Genomic DNA, 15,562 nt, shown 5'->3' with positions numbered 1-15,562 from the left:
CTGTGTGTCTGCCTTCCTGCCGTGACCACCCTCCTGACACGACAGCCGCAAGAAGCCATTGGGAGTCAGGAGGGTGGTCGCTCCAGCCTTGGTCTTTCTCAGGGTGGCTGCTCGGACTCTGCAGGGTCTTCTGTGGCTTCATACACATCGAAGACTGTTCCTCTAGTTCCGTGGGGAACGCCCGTGGTGCTTTCTTAGAGGTCGCGTTGAACCCACAGATTGCACTGGGTGCTGTGGACGTTTTCATAACGTTCATTCTTCCTGTGCTTGAACTGAGACGTCCTGCCAAACATCGTCTTCAGTTTCTTTTACCAACGTCTTGTTGTCTTCGGTGGACAGGTTTCTCACCCCTGGTTAGGTTTATTCCTAAGTATTTTCTTGTTTTTGATGCTGCTGTAATGGGATTGCTTCTGTCTTCTCCAGATGTTCTATTGAAACACAGCTGTTTTGAGGGGGTATGTTGATGTTGTATCCTGAAACGGTACTGAATTCTTTGATTACTTCTAGAAGATTTCTGGTGGCGTCTTTGGGATTTGCTCCACATACGGTCACATCATCTGCAGACAAAGACATGGTGGCCTCCTTTCCCGTGTCCGTTTCATGTCCCTGTCAGGGACCCTGGCCGGGGCTCCCAGTGCTCGGTCTAGTGACTGGTGAGAGTGGGCGTCTTCTCTCGCTCCCGATCTCAGAGGGAACCTTTTGACCTCTCACCCCTGAATGTGATGTTGGCACGGGCTCTCACGCACGGCCTTCATTATGTTGAGGTGTGTTTGTTCTACCTTGAATTTGGGGAGCATTTTCTCATGAAAGGATGCTGTACTTTGTCAAATGCTCTTTCTGAATCTATTGAGATGCTCGTGTGATTCCTGTTTTTCATTCTGTAATGGTAACGTGGCTCCACATTCATGGGTTTGCATGGGTTCGCTCAGCCTGCGTCCCAGACGTAAACCCAGTTTATGGTGCTGAGTGGCCCTTTGCACGGGGTTGGAATTCCGTCTGCTACTGTTTGGGTGAGAAGCTTTGCATCAGCGCGCGTCAGGGACATTAGTCTGCTGTTTTCTTGCCTTGTGGTGTCCTTATCTGGCTTTGGTTTCAGGGAGGTGCTGGCTTTGTAACCGGAGTTCGGGCGGTGCCTCCTGCTCAGTGTTTTGGAAGTTTGAGAAGGGCTGTTGTAGGTCCCCAGTGGGGTCCGTGTCTGGCCCTGGGCCCCTGCCTGGAGAGGGGTTTGGTTACCGATTCAATCTCTTCCTTCGTTTGGGTCTGTTCAGATTTTCTGTTTCTTCGTGATGTAGGGTCACGGTAGGCGGTATATTTCTAGGAATTGACTTACCTCCTTTGGCTCATCCAGCTTTTTGGTGTGTCCTCACAGTCCTTTGAATTCCTGTGGTACCAGCTGGAATGTATCCTTTTTCATTTCTGATTTTATTGTCTTCTCACTGTTTCTGAATTACCCTAGTAAAGGTTTTGTTGATTTCTATTTTTAAAAACAGCTCTAGTGTTACAGATCTTTCCTATTGTTTTTCTGGTGAGGTTTCCTTATTTCAACCTGCAGAGCAGTTTGCTTGTCCAGGGCGTCCTTGCCCCTGAGTGGAGCGTGACGGGGCCGACACAGCAGCGTGTCATGTCTGTGGTGGGCAGGCTCTGCCTGTGGTTTCAAGGGCCGGTTTCAATGGGCGTAAAACTGTCGGGGACAACGACCCTTTGTGACCAGCTCCCACCCCCAGTGTCTCAGGAAAAGCCGGGGTCGGTGCTTCCCAGACCCCTGCCTGGGCGTGTGCACACAGGTAGACACGGCTGGACACCGGGAGCAGTGAACGCTCATGCTCTCCATTCTGTTTTATTTTCCTTCCCTGTTTACAGTCCACCTCGGAGTTGGTGGGCTTTGTCTGCACTGTTTGTGGACGCAGCAAGGTCACGTGGTGTGGTCTGAGCCGTGCTGGCTGAAGGTCCTGTCAGGGTTAACTGGCATCCACCCTGCGCCCAGATTCATTCTTGGTTTCCCCAGAAAGGCTGCTCCCCCCTCTCATGTGACCCTCCTTTGTTCCGCACACACTGCTACTTTGTGTGCGGGCCCCCACCAACCCGCCCCCGCCATCCCCCACACCGTGCCAGCCTGGCATCGGGCACTGGCTGGGGCTTGGCCCAGTGGCTTCACATATTGAGAGGAAGCCCCCTCTTTAGGTCAATCAAAGTTTTAGGGGGGTCCGGCCTCCCGGAACAAGAAGCCTGAGCCCAGAGGTGGGGGCCTCCTCTGGCCGCAGGGACAGGAGTGAAGTTCAGAGTAACGGAGCCGTGCTCACAGCCCTTCCCCTGCCTCCTGCAGGTAAATTCTACTGCAAACCTCACTACTGTCACCGCCTGTCCGGCTCCGCGCAGAGGAAGAGGCCAGCGGTGACCCCCCTGCCTGGGAAGGTAAGTGAGGGTCATCGCCCTCGAGGGAGCGGCAGGCCCCAAGTGCCTCAGCGTTGGGACTAATGAGGGGCAGCCGCAGTGCCTGCTGAGTGGGTGCGGAATTACTCTGGAGGGTATCCTCGGTCCAGTTCAGGGAGGGGGTGTATCACCGGGGCCACGGTCTATCGCTGTCTCTTCTGTAACTGAGAGCAGCTCCTCCCTCGGTGCCGCTGCTGCACGGGCATTGCCGGTCAGTGCAGGCAGGCCCATCCTGTCCTCTGCCGAGGGCCTTGTGGGAGGAGGTCTGGTGGGTGGAGCCAGGTGCCACTGCTAGGGAGGTGCCTGAGGACTGGCTTTTGAAGAAGGACCTACTGTGTGAGCAGCACGGCTCTGGGCTGTTGGGCACCCTGCCTCCCGAGCTGGGCGGCTTCAGCCCCTCACTCTTCTCCCTGTGGCCTTTCCCAGGATGCCCGAGCACCCCCGCCGGAGGGCCCCGTGGCAGATGCAAGTGGACGGGCCAGCGGGGCTGCTGGCTCTGCAGAGAGAACTCCAGGTAGCCTTACTTCCTTGTTTGGCTGGGTGGCAAGTCACTCGCTGGGCCTGTGTGACAAGGCCAGGGGGGTGAGCCAGCACCTCCAGAGCAACATCTCTGCGCTTGGGCTTCAGGTGGCCCAGAACCCCCTGGACTCCTTTTTCATGTGCCAGCTGCTCGCGTTCGGAGTCCCCTTTCTCTATGGCCTGTCGGAGGTGCTGGTGCAGATCCGCGGGGAGTTTCGAGGGCAGGCCGGGGCCGGCCGGGGCACCGTCTGGTGAGCGAGCGGGACCCCGAGTCTGCTGCACACCTCAGTGTCACTGTAGCCATCAGACACGCGAGGGGGGCTTCTGCAGGCTCCGTCCCGGTCACCAGGACTTCGGAAGCAGCTGCTCTGCACCGACCCCGTGTGAGCGCAGAGGTGCAGGGCCTCTGGCAGTTCTGGTCTGGGACTCCCGGCGGAGCACAGAGGTGGATACGCACCCGTGGTCTGGATTGGGGTGCACCTGAACTTGGAACTCTTGCGTCCCCCCCTCCATTTAGGTATCTCGGTGGGCTGACACGTGTCTGCTCTTTGACCTGTGCCCACTGAAGGTCGTGCCCTGCCCTGACTGCTGGGGGCACGTGACCTCCTCAGGAGGACAGAATCCTGACTGTCGGGTGGGGACACCACCCCTCCCTTCCAACAGCAGTCTCTCTGGTCTCAGGGCAGGACTCGGGGGCTCACGGGCACCCCACTCACTGTGGAGAACTGCATTTTTCCCCCTAAAACTGCCTCTCTCTGCTGCACATCCAGCCAGCCTGTGGGACCTGCCCATGAGTCGGCCCAGAGCTGGCAGGGGGTGGGGGGAGGGGGGAGGCCAGCAGAGCCACGTGTCTGCCCAGGTTTCTGCTCGGGCAAAGCAAACGTATGGAACGCAGCCGTGTGAAGATTCACACAGTCTATGTAAAAACTAAAGATGATCAGCCAATGCCAGGGTGGTGGAGAAGGCAGGGGCGGGGGGAGACACAGGTTACCCACTCAGCCTTCACATGAAAGGGCCCAGGGCTACCTCTTTCCTATGCAGGAGAGCTGGTGTGCATCTGGGAGAGGCGGGGTACACCCTGGGGGACCCCAACTCAGGGACTGGAGGTGGAGCACAGTGAAATGGCTTCCTCCCCTGCACAGGCCCTTTTTATAGCCAGGGAGGCTTTCTCAGTGCCCTGCAGGTTGTACCCACGTTTTATGGCCATGGAAGGTTCTGGAACCTTTAGTAGCCTTGAGCCCTTTATACTCTGTCTGTCCTATGAAGGGCTGACAGCCCTTTGCCAAACATGGGAAGTGCTGGCAGAGAAAAGAGCCAAAGGGATTGAGCCCGGTCAGGGTCCCGTGCACTGCGATGTGCGTCTGACCAGGTCTCGACCCAGCCGAGACAGGTTTTCCAAGGAGCCTGGCTGCTCTGTAAAACAGTCACAGGGATTGAACCTTCCTTCTGGGTGCAGAGTACAGGACAGTCTTTAAAAGGAGCAGGCTCGCTGAGTGGGGTTCGGGCTCTCCCAAGCAGACTGCGTTCGTTCCCTTCCGTCTGGTTCAGTTTGCTGCTCTTGTTGTCCCGTTGGGAAGCATCGTGGGTGTCAGGGTTCTGCAGAGAAGAGTCCTTAAGAGCAGGGAGAAGAGATGAGAGTGGGTTAGACAGTCACATCCTTGGCAAAGTGACCCCCCCATCCCAATCTTGGTGGGGGCGGTGAGAGTTGGCAACGTGGTTGAAGAATCAAAACAAACCAAAACTCAAAGCCCTGAGTTAAAATCAGTCCCCAAGGTTCTGTGCTCTGATGGTGACTTACTTGCCTGTTGTAGCCCAAGAGGCCCGAGCTGTGGTGCCCCAGACCCAGAGCCTGAGCCCCTGGTGAGGGCGGCAGGCACCATTCCCTGTGGAGGGGCCCTGCGGTGGCTGGAGGGCCAGGCCCGGGGTCTGTGCCAGAGACAGGGTCGTGGGGCTGCGTGTGGCCCTGGGGAGGAGCTCTGTCCCGGGAGGCGTCGGTCTTTGCCAGTAGCCTCTGAAGAAAGGGACAGAGGCGTGGGTGGTCTTTCATAGTTGCCATGGGAGAGACTTGTTTTCTCCTTGGACAGGGGTTTCCTTCTTTGTGTCCCAAATTAAACTTTGGTTAACTAGAATTTCCTTTTGGAAAAGCTTCGGAAAAACTCAGGGTTTCGGTATCCTCACGTGTGGTAGACGGCAGCCACGACCCCAGGCCCAGGGCACACGCACCCTGCTGCCCTCGGGAGGGGAGAGCTGCTGGAGTGCGTTCAGCTGTGCTGAGAGCAAAGGCCCCGTCCCCCGAGGCCCTGCCCCCCCAGCCCCCGTCCCGGCAGCTGGCAGGACACACCGCGGCAGCGCCTCGCCCGCCCTTCCCCTTCCTTCTGCACCTCTGCCATCTCCCAGGGATTCTGTGGTCGTGCACCGAAACCGTGACTGGTGCCCAGAGCACAACCAGCCCCCAAGTCCGAGTGGCCTCTGGGCCTGCAGTGCAGGGTTGTCTCTGTGGCCGTCCCGTCTGGAGCCGCTCCCGACTCGGTGTCTGGAGGGCGACGTTGACCGTGCTGCTGTTGTGTGCTTATCGCTGAGACTCCTTTCTGTCCTCGGAGCCTTCATTCCCCAGTGTCCGGCCCTCGCCCAGAGTGCCTTTCCTGCCCCATGCACCTCGCCCTGACCGCAGGAGAGGTCTGGGCACCAACCGGCAGAGAAAGGGAACCCCAGGTGGGCTCTTTGCCACCTGAATGTGTGGCCCTGAACCGCAGGGAGCCCTTTCTTTGTCCAGAGGAGTCCCGGTCACCTCTCAGGTGGTGGGTAACCAAAAATGGGGCAACAGACGGATGGGACGGGGTGAACCCTTTGTCTCCGTGTCAGCTGAGGGAAAAGGCAGCTTTAACCTACAAAGGGCCTCTCAGAGAGAGGACTGCCCAGCAGGTGCCCCTCCCTTCCCCCAGCACCCTTGCCTAATGCTAAAAGGGCGCTAGAAACACAGGCGTTGCTTTGCGCCCCAACTGGCAGTGCTCCTATTGGGATGTTTTTCCTGCCCCCCTGGGGTTCCCGAGGGGCGTCTCTGCAGAGCCTGTAGAGCAGAGGTGCTGCAGCCCCGCCGAGCGCCCCAGCGCGGCCCGGGAGTCTTGGTTAACGAGGGTGTGTGGGTGTTGACGTCTGTACCTGTAGCTATTTATAGAGATTTAATTCCACATATATATGTGAGCAGATGTCTATGTATTATGAGTTCGGTAATAACAATAACAATAATAACGAAGCTGCTTCTGAGGTTCCTTCTTTCTTGGTTCTGGAAACCGAGGAGTTGAACTTGGTGAGACAGCCCCGGCTCCAGCTCTGCTCCACCTGCGAGGGAGCCAGCGGCCAGTACACCCATGCAGGTGGGACTCGGGGCTGGAAGCTCAGACACTGGGCAGGACCCACTCCCAGCCTCAGGAAGTTTGGTTCGGGAGCAAACTGGGGAGGTCCGGGTTCTGCTGGGAGACTCCACAGCAAGCCCTAGCCCCCACTCCCACCCCACTGTGTTCTCAGGCTCAGCTGTGGCCCCGCTGGGCTGCTCGTTGCCACTTGGTGTCCAGTGTGTCCCTGGAAGGGGTCCTCCCTCTCCACGCCCTTCAGCTCAGGGTAAAGGAACCAGTGGGGGTGGGGGGCAGCAGGCGGCTCCCAAGAGCCCGAGTGAGCAAGTGAGGGAGGGCGAGCGGCCGAGCCCAGGAGCGTCCACCCACGTCTGCCTGCCCTTCCCCAGGGCCTTCGCTGTGCCCTCGTTTCTGACCTATGCTGAGTTTTTGGTGTGTTGCTTCGTGAGTTTTTAATTTAACTGTGTAACTTTGTTTTCTGCAGTTTCTGTGAAACTAAGATGTTGTGCTTTTAATTTTTTTTTTGAACAAGTGTTACCATTCTTAAGAGAATAAATTCCAAACGATCTTCGGGTTTCTGAGTTTTTCTTTTCCTTCCCTCTTTCCTGATGGGAGTGGTGAAGGGGGTCAGCAGGCGGGGCAGGGAGGAGGCAGGACCGCGTTAAATGGGAACCTGGGTGTGGGCGCCCGGGACGTACACGTTGCTGTGTTCGGGCTGGAAGACGTTTTACTTTGTAGCAGCTGTGGATGGAAAAGGGTGAGAAAATGCCCCCACGTCCCACCTTTGAGTGGCCAGTGTGAGAGCCGAGGACAGAGCTGACAGCGTGGGTGTTCCTGCCACTCGCAGACCCTGCTTCAACTCTGCGCCTTCTGCAGGGGAGCAGCCCCGCCCCCTCTTCAGCCTCGGGGCTTTTGCAGGAGGTGGGGGGGGCCACCCCTGCCCGGCTCCCAGTGCCTGAGGCTTTTACTCTGTGCTCCCTGGTGACGTCGCTCCCTCCCATGGGTGCAGCTTTGCTGCGGCCCAGGTGCCGAGCTGGGATAGCCAGTTCTGCTTGTCCACTCCAGCCTGGAGGGGCCTGCCTGTCCCTGCCCCCCACACAGTGCTGTGCGGCACAGCCCAGCTTCGGTGCTGAACGGGCCCACAGAGGGCGGTATGGGGGGGGGGCACTCAGGGCCAGGTCTGCTCCTGATGGGCTCTAGGGACCTGGTTGGTGTCTGTCATCACCAAGGCCTGCTGGCTTCCTAGGACTCGAGGAGCCGAGTGGCAGGGTCCTGGGTGGGCCTGGCAGGGAGGTTCTGCGTCCATGCCGAGCTCACAACTCTGCCAAGCACGGATGTCTGTTGCTCTTTGACCCTCAGCGCTGCTGGCTCAGACTGTGCCAGTGGAGGTTTTCAGTGGCCTCCCCCGGCCTTCTCGTCCCCATGCACGGCCAGGCTTTCCGTCCACTGGTCCCCACTCTCTGAGGTCAGTCTGTCAGTATCCAGCAGCCTGCACCAGGCCGAGGGGAAGAGCTTGGGGTGTGGGGGACACAGCAGGTCACAGTGAGTTGACTGCGATCGGCAGCGGGGAGGGGCAGGCATGTGTGTGTGACCCTCAGGCTTGAGCCTTGGCCGCCGTGGACTGTTTCGGGTGGTGCAGGGCAGCACCTCAGAGCCGTGACAGCAGATGGGACTCCGCCACCTGCTGCGAGACCCCAGAGAACAGCCCTTGGGCCTCGGGTTCTGTTAGAAGTTTCTGTAGCCCAGTCTCTTCTTTTCTTCTGAATTCCCTGGTGATTTCCCCTGATAGAGGCCCTCCCTGGAGGGAGCCCCAAGGTGCAGACGTGGCAGTGGGACCCCCACGCAGGAGCCTCTTTCTACTGAAAGTAGGGCACAGGCCTCACAGGTGCCCCCTGAGGTGCAGGGAGAAGGGACACCCACGCCGGGCTGTGTGGACACGGCAGCCAGGCAGGCATGTCGGGAAGAGCCCTCCCCTCAGGGCTGAGGCTGATTTCCCTCTGAAGAGTTCCAGTGCCCTTACAGAGCTCCAACCCTCGTCAAGTGCCAGTGAGGCGGAGTCGTAGTGACTCACAGGAGGGTGTCCCTGCCTCAGGGAGGCCTGGAGGCCGAGCCCCTGAGTCACTACCCAGTTTTCTGTTGTGTGTGTCCTGTTGGCTGTGCCCTGTCTCTTTGCCGCCCACGCCCAGTGGGGGATGGGCCAGCCCACAGGACACCTGCCCTGCACCTGCACAGGGGAAGAATCGCGGCCCCAGCACGTGCCCCTCTCTGTTACTTCCAGGTTCTGCCTGCTGCATGGACGCTGCCTCCTTTCACTTCCTGTAGGTCCAGCACTGCCTGCAACTTCTGACTGTTTCTGAGGCACTGGAGTGGGCCTCCAGGAAAGACCTCGGGGGGAGAGGTGGCGTCCCTGCCCCTGGGGAGGAGGCGGCCGCATCCTCAGAGCAGTCCCAAAACCTGCGGCAGCAAACCCCCACCCTGAGGCCCTTCTCTGGCGTGAGGGCAGCTCGGAGACCCCTTCTAACAGAAGGGGGCCCAAGGCCCAGCTCCGCCGGGTGCACGACAGCCTTCCCTGGGGCCCGTGGGAAAACCCGGGAGTGGAGTTGGCATCGCCATGGCGGCCGTTCTCGTGCGCGTTCTGCGCCTGCGGGCTGAGTGCTTCACTCTGCCCACGGTAGTGTCGGGCTTGTTTCCGCTCCATCGCTGTAATGTTCCTGTGTAGCCAGGGCTTTTTAAATTATTATTACTATTTTTTAGAGAGAGGGAAAGGAGGGAGAAAGAAAGGGAGACAAATACCAGTGTGTGGTTCCCTCTCATGCACTCCCAACTGGGGACGTGGCCTGCAACTCAGGCAAGTGTCCTGACTAGGGATCGAACCAGTGGCCTCTTGGTTCGCAGTCCGGCACTCAATCCACTGAGCCATGCCAGCCCTGGTGGAACTGTAGTCTGTAGTAATTATAATCTGTTCAGTGGGCCCTGCCAGCAGAAGAGCTCAGGCCCTTGCTCCCGAAGCACCAGCTTCTCTGAGAGCCCGAGGCCACCTTCCCTACACCCCCGCCACAGTCCCCGTCCCCAGGGGAGGTGAGCCGCTGAAGGGAAGAGCCCCAGCACCACCAGGCCAGCACCCTGGGGAGCTGGGGGGACTGAGGGCCACTGTGGGTTTTGCTTTTTGTCAACAAATACGACAGAATCAGGGCTGTTTCCCAGGCAAATCGCTGAATGAATGTCCTCATTCGGTCCTCATGTTATTTCAAGGTTACTAAAGGCAGGGACACCGTGGGCACAAATCTGGAGGGGTCATCTCGGCGCTTGGCCGCTGCTCAGCATTGAAACCTGAAACGTGCCGTTAGGTGGACGCTCACGGAGGCCGAGGGAAGGAGTGTGTCTCTGAGGAGCAAATCTAGCCCAGTGACCGAGGAATAGCTGATTTCGACGAGGACGGAGTTGTTAGAGCTTATTGATTCTTGTTGCCCTGTTTTTAGAACTCAGGCCAAGTCTGGAAAGACAGCGTTGGAGAGAGAGCCACTGCACAGTGTCCCTTCTGCCCTGGTCCCAACCCGACTCTTAGTTCGCTTCATCGGTTCTCTCTTTAAGTATTCTCTCTAGAGTTTCGTCTAAACCAGCTCCCTGCCTGCCCTTTGGTGGGTTCACCTTCTTGCGAGTCCAGCACCAACAGGCTGTGCTGGGCGTCCTGGCCGGGGAGGAACTGTCTGCAGGAGGGAAGAGCTACAGCCACTGGCTTTGCCAGGCCACCGGGAGCCGGCAGCCACTTTCCGTGCTGCCGAGACACCGCGATGGGGCTGCCCGTGTCCACAACCAAGAGAGCGCCCCTTCTCTGCTGACGCCTCTTCTTCAGAAAAAATAAGGAGGAAGGCCAGAGCTGCCCTGACCCCGGTTTCCCTGGTAACTGGCGCTCATCAGGCACTGCGGGAGCCACTGTCACCAAGACACAGAGAAGTGGAGCGGGACGCATCGGGACGATAGCAGCCGGCAGGGAGCACTCAGGGCCTGGGTGTCAGGCCCTGTCCTGGGGCTTCATGTGTTTTATTCACCACCTCCCACGGTGGCCGGCGGAGGGACGGGCAGGCAGCCAGGAGAGCGGCAGAGAGCAGGCGACACAACAGCACCCACTGTGCAGCCACCCCGGCCCCCCTGCAGCTGTGACCTCTACGTGAGCCAAGAGGGACGGGCATGGACGCCCTGCCTGCATTCTCACTGCTGGGACGCGCCGTCCCCGAGTTCCTCACTGTGACCCCACCAGGAACCGAGGCTGCGGAGAGCCGCAGGCCAGAGCCGAGGTCGCACCACTGACGTGCACACGGAGGAACCGTCAACACGTCGAGGGAGAGGATGCCGCCCACTGACCGACCGGCCGAGAGTCCCAGGAGGTGGACGCCCTTTTCACGTCTCCCTCTCAGCCCTCTTCTCAGGGAGGTCCCGTGTCACAGGTGCGGCACTCCCAGCCAGCCTCTGCGGGCCCTGCAGGGTGGTCACCCCGCAGTCCAGCCGCCTCCCACGATCGTGCCGTGGGCCACGTCCCCTGCCTTGCCCCCAGACTCCTCGATAACCACCAGCCGGTCTGCGTCTGTTTGGTTTTGTTCGGTTCTGTCTGTTTTGTGCAGATTCCACCCGTGAGTAAAGTCGGGCAGCATTCGTGCCCTCGCGGCCCAGCCCGGTCGGCCCCAACGGCCGTGTTTCCTGTTTCTTACGGCGGAGTCGCGTCCACTGTGTAAATGCAGCACATCACCCCTCACCCGCTGACGGGCGTTTAGCTGCTTCTGTGTCTCAGCCACTGTGAGCAGTGCTGCAGGGAGTCTGTTTTCGGACTTTACAGATGAAACCCAGCCCGAAGCTGTGTTGTTAAGAAGGAGCCCCCGACGGTTCCTCCCTGCGTTGCTCTGAAGGGAACAGTCAGTCTGGGGGAGTTGTCGATGGTTCTCCGGTCCCCAGAGTAACTGCTTCTGACTGAGGATCTCCGTTCGCTTGGGGCTTTCTGTGCCGCTTCGCATCCTTCCGCACATCCCTGGGGCGGAGGAGCCGCCAGCTCCATTCTCCTGGCTGCTTCTGCAGACGCCATTCCAGCTCTTGTGCGACCTGCCTGCCCCGCTCCAAGGGGCAGCGTGTGTCAGGGACAGTGTCTGGCTCTCGTAGTCCTGCCAGTTTGAGCAGAGTTCCTGTGACAGGAGAGGAACACGGAAGTTCTCAGGTACCCAAGTTGCAACCACTTGGGACTGAGCTCCCGGGAAGTGACCTACGGCAGCCGTGGGCTCAGCTGCACTTCGCTGCGGGCAGCAGCTCGGCTGCGGCCCCATCGGGCACAGAGACGCGTCCAGGAAGTCTCCCGAGCATGTGCACCCTGACAGGGAGCCGCCAAGGCCGTCGGTGGGATGTTTCCAGAAACGAGGAAAAAAGAGCCGGGAACACGAGGAATTTCTCGGTGCTGTGCCCAGGAGCCTGGGTTTCTCCTGGGTTTGGGGCCAGGGGCTCCTGTGATGATGTCACAGGGCTGTCCCACCTGCCAGCCCTGGGAAAGGGGAGGGGAAGGACGACAGGTGACCAGACTCGTTTTTGGTCTCTTAACTTTTACCTTGGCTGCATAGTAGGGCTCACATGCAAGACAAACCTGTGGGGCATCTGGGGGGCCCTTCCGTGCCTTTGCACAAGGTAGGCCGAGCCGTGGTCTGTGAGTGGGGTGGTGCCAGGAGGTGGCACAGGTCCAGAGTTGTCCTGCCGCTCGGAATGTGGCCTCGGAACCAGCTCACTCCGCAGGATCCAAGCACCTTCCGGGTTTCTCTCTGCAGATGAGCCGGCAACTGTCTGTTCAGTGTGGCCATTCTCAGCCGGTCCTTCCCTCGTATTTCCGTTGTTCCAGGGGTCTTACCTTGGCAACAGAGGTGAAGATGACGAGTGTCCTGCTCTGTGTTCTTCACGCGCCTGGTCCAGGAAAGGCGGGGTCAGCTCGGGCGGCCAGGCCTGTGTGGTGGCCGTTCACAGTCGGACACCAGTTCCCTACCAGGCTTGGCTGCTCCCGCTCAGCGCTGCTGGCACCAGGAGCCGGCTGCCTCCTGGCAAGGGCTGTCCTCTGCGCTGGGGGAGATCCGGCAGCATCCCGGCCCCTTCCCACTGGGGACATCTATCTGCAGACTTTGCAGGTGACCCCTGAGGAAAGTCGCCCAGATAACAAATCCCCAATCTCAGCTCAAGTGAAAAGGACAGACGTGGTGTTAGCCCCAATCCGGTGGCTGCGCCTCAGCCACCAGGACGGAGAGTGCGGGCGACAGATGTGGCACCGTGCACATTCAAGGCAGTGGCCCCGAAACGCCCCTGCGCCCCGCACCGCTGTGAGCACGCATGCCCAGGGCGTGTCTGCTCGCAGACACGCCAGTCCCCCACGTGGACACGGTGCTGATGGACATTCTCTTCCTGCACCCCCAGAGTGCACTCCCCTCCAGGGGGCCACAGACTAAAAGGATCAGGCCGTGTCTAAGTGGAGGGAGCGTAGGTCAGCAAATGAGAAAATGCCAATGCAAGTTCCCATCTGTAGCCTCTCTCCTTGCCATCTGTGGCCATTCCCCTCTCTGAGCCTCGGTTGCTTCGTTTCGTAAGATTAGAAATGGACAAAATGCATCCTGCTATTCTCGACCTCACAAGGCTGTATAGAGCAAACAATCTGAAATGCGTGGGAACTTGTTTGCTTAAAAGCAGTATAGGAAAATCAGAGGTGATTGTCATCGGTATGGGTTTCAGAAAGTACTGGAATGACCAGGTGAGAGTGTGGTGGTGACATTTCTAGTGCCCGGCCCAGGGTCTGCCTCTGTGGGGCTGGGGCACAGTGGCCCGTCCGGGTGGCTCCCAACCAGCAGAGACTCGGGGCAACGGACGATATGAAGGGCTCGGGGCTCTTGGCATCCACAGAGTGGGTCTCGGGTGGACGCCCGCGGGGTCGACGCACCCCACACGCCTGTTCTTTCCCAGCATTGTTAAGTCTGCATCTGCACTTGGCTAAACCTGCCGTTGCCTTTCCTCAGCGTGCGCAGTGGCGGGTGAGGTCACTACTGATTCCGTGCCGTACGCGAGGCTTTAGCTGCCCCAGGATTTGAAGATCCACACCAGAAGCGGATTGACTTGATAGATCACTTACGTTGGACTGCGTGGGGTTTCCTGTCCACGAACTAGCGAGTTAAAATAGGTAGCCCAGGCCCCGGCCCGGTGACTCTATGGGTTGGAGCCTGATCTCATACGCTGTAAGGTTGCAGGTTCAGTACCGGGTCGGGCGCACGTGGGAGGCAGACGCACAAGCACACGCGTGTGGGTGTGATTTTGTCCGTGTCCGGGACTCCCCTGGGAGTTGGGCACCATCCTCACTCACACGTCAGGCAGTGGGTGCTTGGCGTTCCGTGGCTTTTCTAGGGCCCTCCAGCCGGTCCCTGCTGGAGTCGGTTGTCTAGCCTGGATTTGTCTGACCCTAAACTTGGGGGCTATGCCGTATTTCAGAGAACACGTTAAAGAATAAGTAAGTTACTTTTTACTCTCATTCAGACATGTGTTCGTTGATTTTTAGAGAGAAGGGAAAGGGGGAGAGGGAAGGACACATCAGTCAGTCGCCTCCTGTGGGCACCCCAACCAGGGATTGAACTCAAAACCTGGGAGGTGTGTGCCCTGACCACGAGTGCATCTGGCCAAGGCGAGAATACGTAATTCTTCTTTAAAGTGGGTGATGAAGTGCTTCCAGACAGCAGGGGTGTTGCCCAGGGAACTGGTGTAGCCTGAAGGGGACGGAGGAGACGATAGTCAAATGCAGCAGTCGAGGTTCTCAGACCTGAGTCCACAGTGATACTCAAAAAAGTAACAGGAAATGGCAGGATTTCTCTACAAAAGACTGATGGTGGAGAAGGAGTGTGAGAATGTGCAGTCGCCGGCCCGTGACCCCCAGTGCGACGGCAGAGCTCACCCGTGGATGCTGACGGCTGGAGGGGTGTGGAGGCAGGAGTCCCCACAGGCCAGGCCACCGAGGCCGGTCACTAGGCGGGGGCCGCTGGGCTGTGTCCCCACATCCCGGCGCCCCCGGGGGTCAGTGTCATGATGTGGTAGTGTTGGGACAGTTGTGCCAGTGACTGAGCAGACAGAAGGGCCTGGGGACAGGGAGGTCAACAGGCAGCCTTGGGGCAGGAGCCCTGGTTAGATCCTGGGTCAGGGGTGGGGCCTGGGGCAGGACACGCCTTCTTTGTCCTCTCAAGTCTCCCTCCCTGGTCCCAGGCTCAGCCCTGTCCTGCGCTGGGGCCCCAGGTCAGTGCCGGAGGCTGGTGGCCCTGCCTGGGGGGCTGACGTAGCAGCTCCTGCACAGTGAGGTGCTGCTGCCCTCACACCAGGGCCCCTCCCAGCCCCCACCAAGTGCGTGGCCTTGCTGACTTTCCATCTTCCCCCTCTGGCTCCCTGGCCATCATGGGGGGCTGTCCCCCCTTTCACAGGAAGGAGTGGCAGCTGCCCGGGTGCTCAGATTCACCTTCTGGGGGTGCCCCGCCTGCCCGCCCACCTCGGTCGTCCCCACAGCAGAGGCTCAGCGCCCACAGTCGGTCACAGAACTTTGCCGCTTTGCTTCTCTTGCAGGGTCCAGTGTGAATGGCCGGGAGGAGCCCAGTGTCGCCAAGCGGCTGCGTGGCACCCCCGAGAGGATCGGGCTGGAGAACTGCCGCCTGTCCCTGCAGCAGGCCGCGGAGCTGCAGGAGGTGCCCGAGGAGACGCAGGCCGAGCACAACCTGAGCAGCGTGCTGGACAAGGGCCTGGAGGAAGACGCAGCCAGCAGGTGAGTGGGTTGAGGCCAGGCTGCAGCCCCTGCCCGGGTGCTTCCCTGGGCCTCTTCAGTCATTCACACGGAACCAAGGCTGTCCGGGTGCCCAGGCCCCTGCGGTGACAGGAGCTGCTCCTGACGACTGGGCTCTCTGGCCCTTGTCTCTCCTGGGAGGCCCCTTGCCCTTCCTGGGGCAGGCCAGCCGGTGGTCCTGACTTCTGGTCCTGGGCTGCTGACCAGGGCTGGCGGGGTGCCCACAGCCTCCTCCCTGCAGAGGGCAGACCCCGCAGCAGGCCTGGGCGCAGGCGAGGGTGTAAAGAAGCCCGAGGTCCTGGCGCAGGAGCCTGGTCAGACCCTGAGGGCGTCTACTTGGTCCTGGGGGAGTGACCTCCAGGAAAGCGCCACGGGGAGTGGCCAGCACGCCTGCCTCAGTTTCCAGGTGGAGACAGCACGGCCCCTCAGAAACAGCTTAAGACTC

General features: G+C 59.6%; 1 protein-coding gene across 8 annotated transcripts in view; it reads left to right on the top strand.

The window, feature by feature from the left end:
* MICAL3 (microtubule associated monooxygenase, calponin and LIM domain containing 3) overlaps positions 1-15,562 on the top strand; it is a 124,901-nt gene that overhangs the window by 77,006 nt on the left and 32,333 nt on the right. For all 8 annotated transcript variants that reach the window (XM_053665489.1, XM_053665488.1, XM_053665487.1 and 5 more), the window contains 3 exons: positions 2,324-2,412; positions 2,857-2,944; positions 14,904-15,099. In XM_053665489.1, the coding sequence (XP_053521464.1) occupies positions 2,324-2,412; positions 2,857-2,944; positions 14,904-15,099 (373 nt within the window). The remainder of the gene's footprint in view (positions 1-2,323; positions 2,413-2,856; positions 2,945-14,903; positions 15,100-15,562) is intronic.

The sequence above is a fragment of the Artibeus jamaicensis genome, unplaced genomic scaffold (assembly GCF_021234435.1).
Source record: "Artibeus jamaicensis isolate MK-2021 breed Jamaican fruit bat unplaced genomic scaffold, CSHL_Jam_final contig_415, whole genome shotgun sequence".
In the NCBI taxonomy this organism is placed as follows: Eukaryota; Metazoa; Chordata; class Mammalia; order Chiroptera; family Phyllostomidae; genus Artibeus; species Artibeus jamaicensis.
The sequence above is the reverse complement of the archived record's forward strand: the minus strand, read 5'-3'. Positions and strand labels throughout refer to the sequence as shown.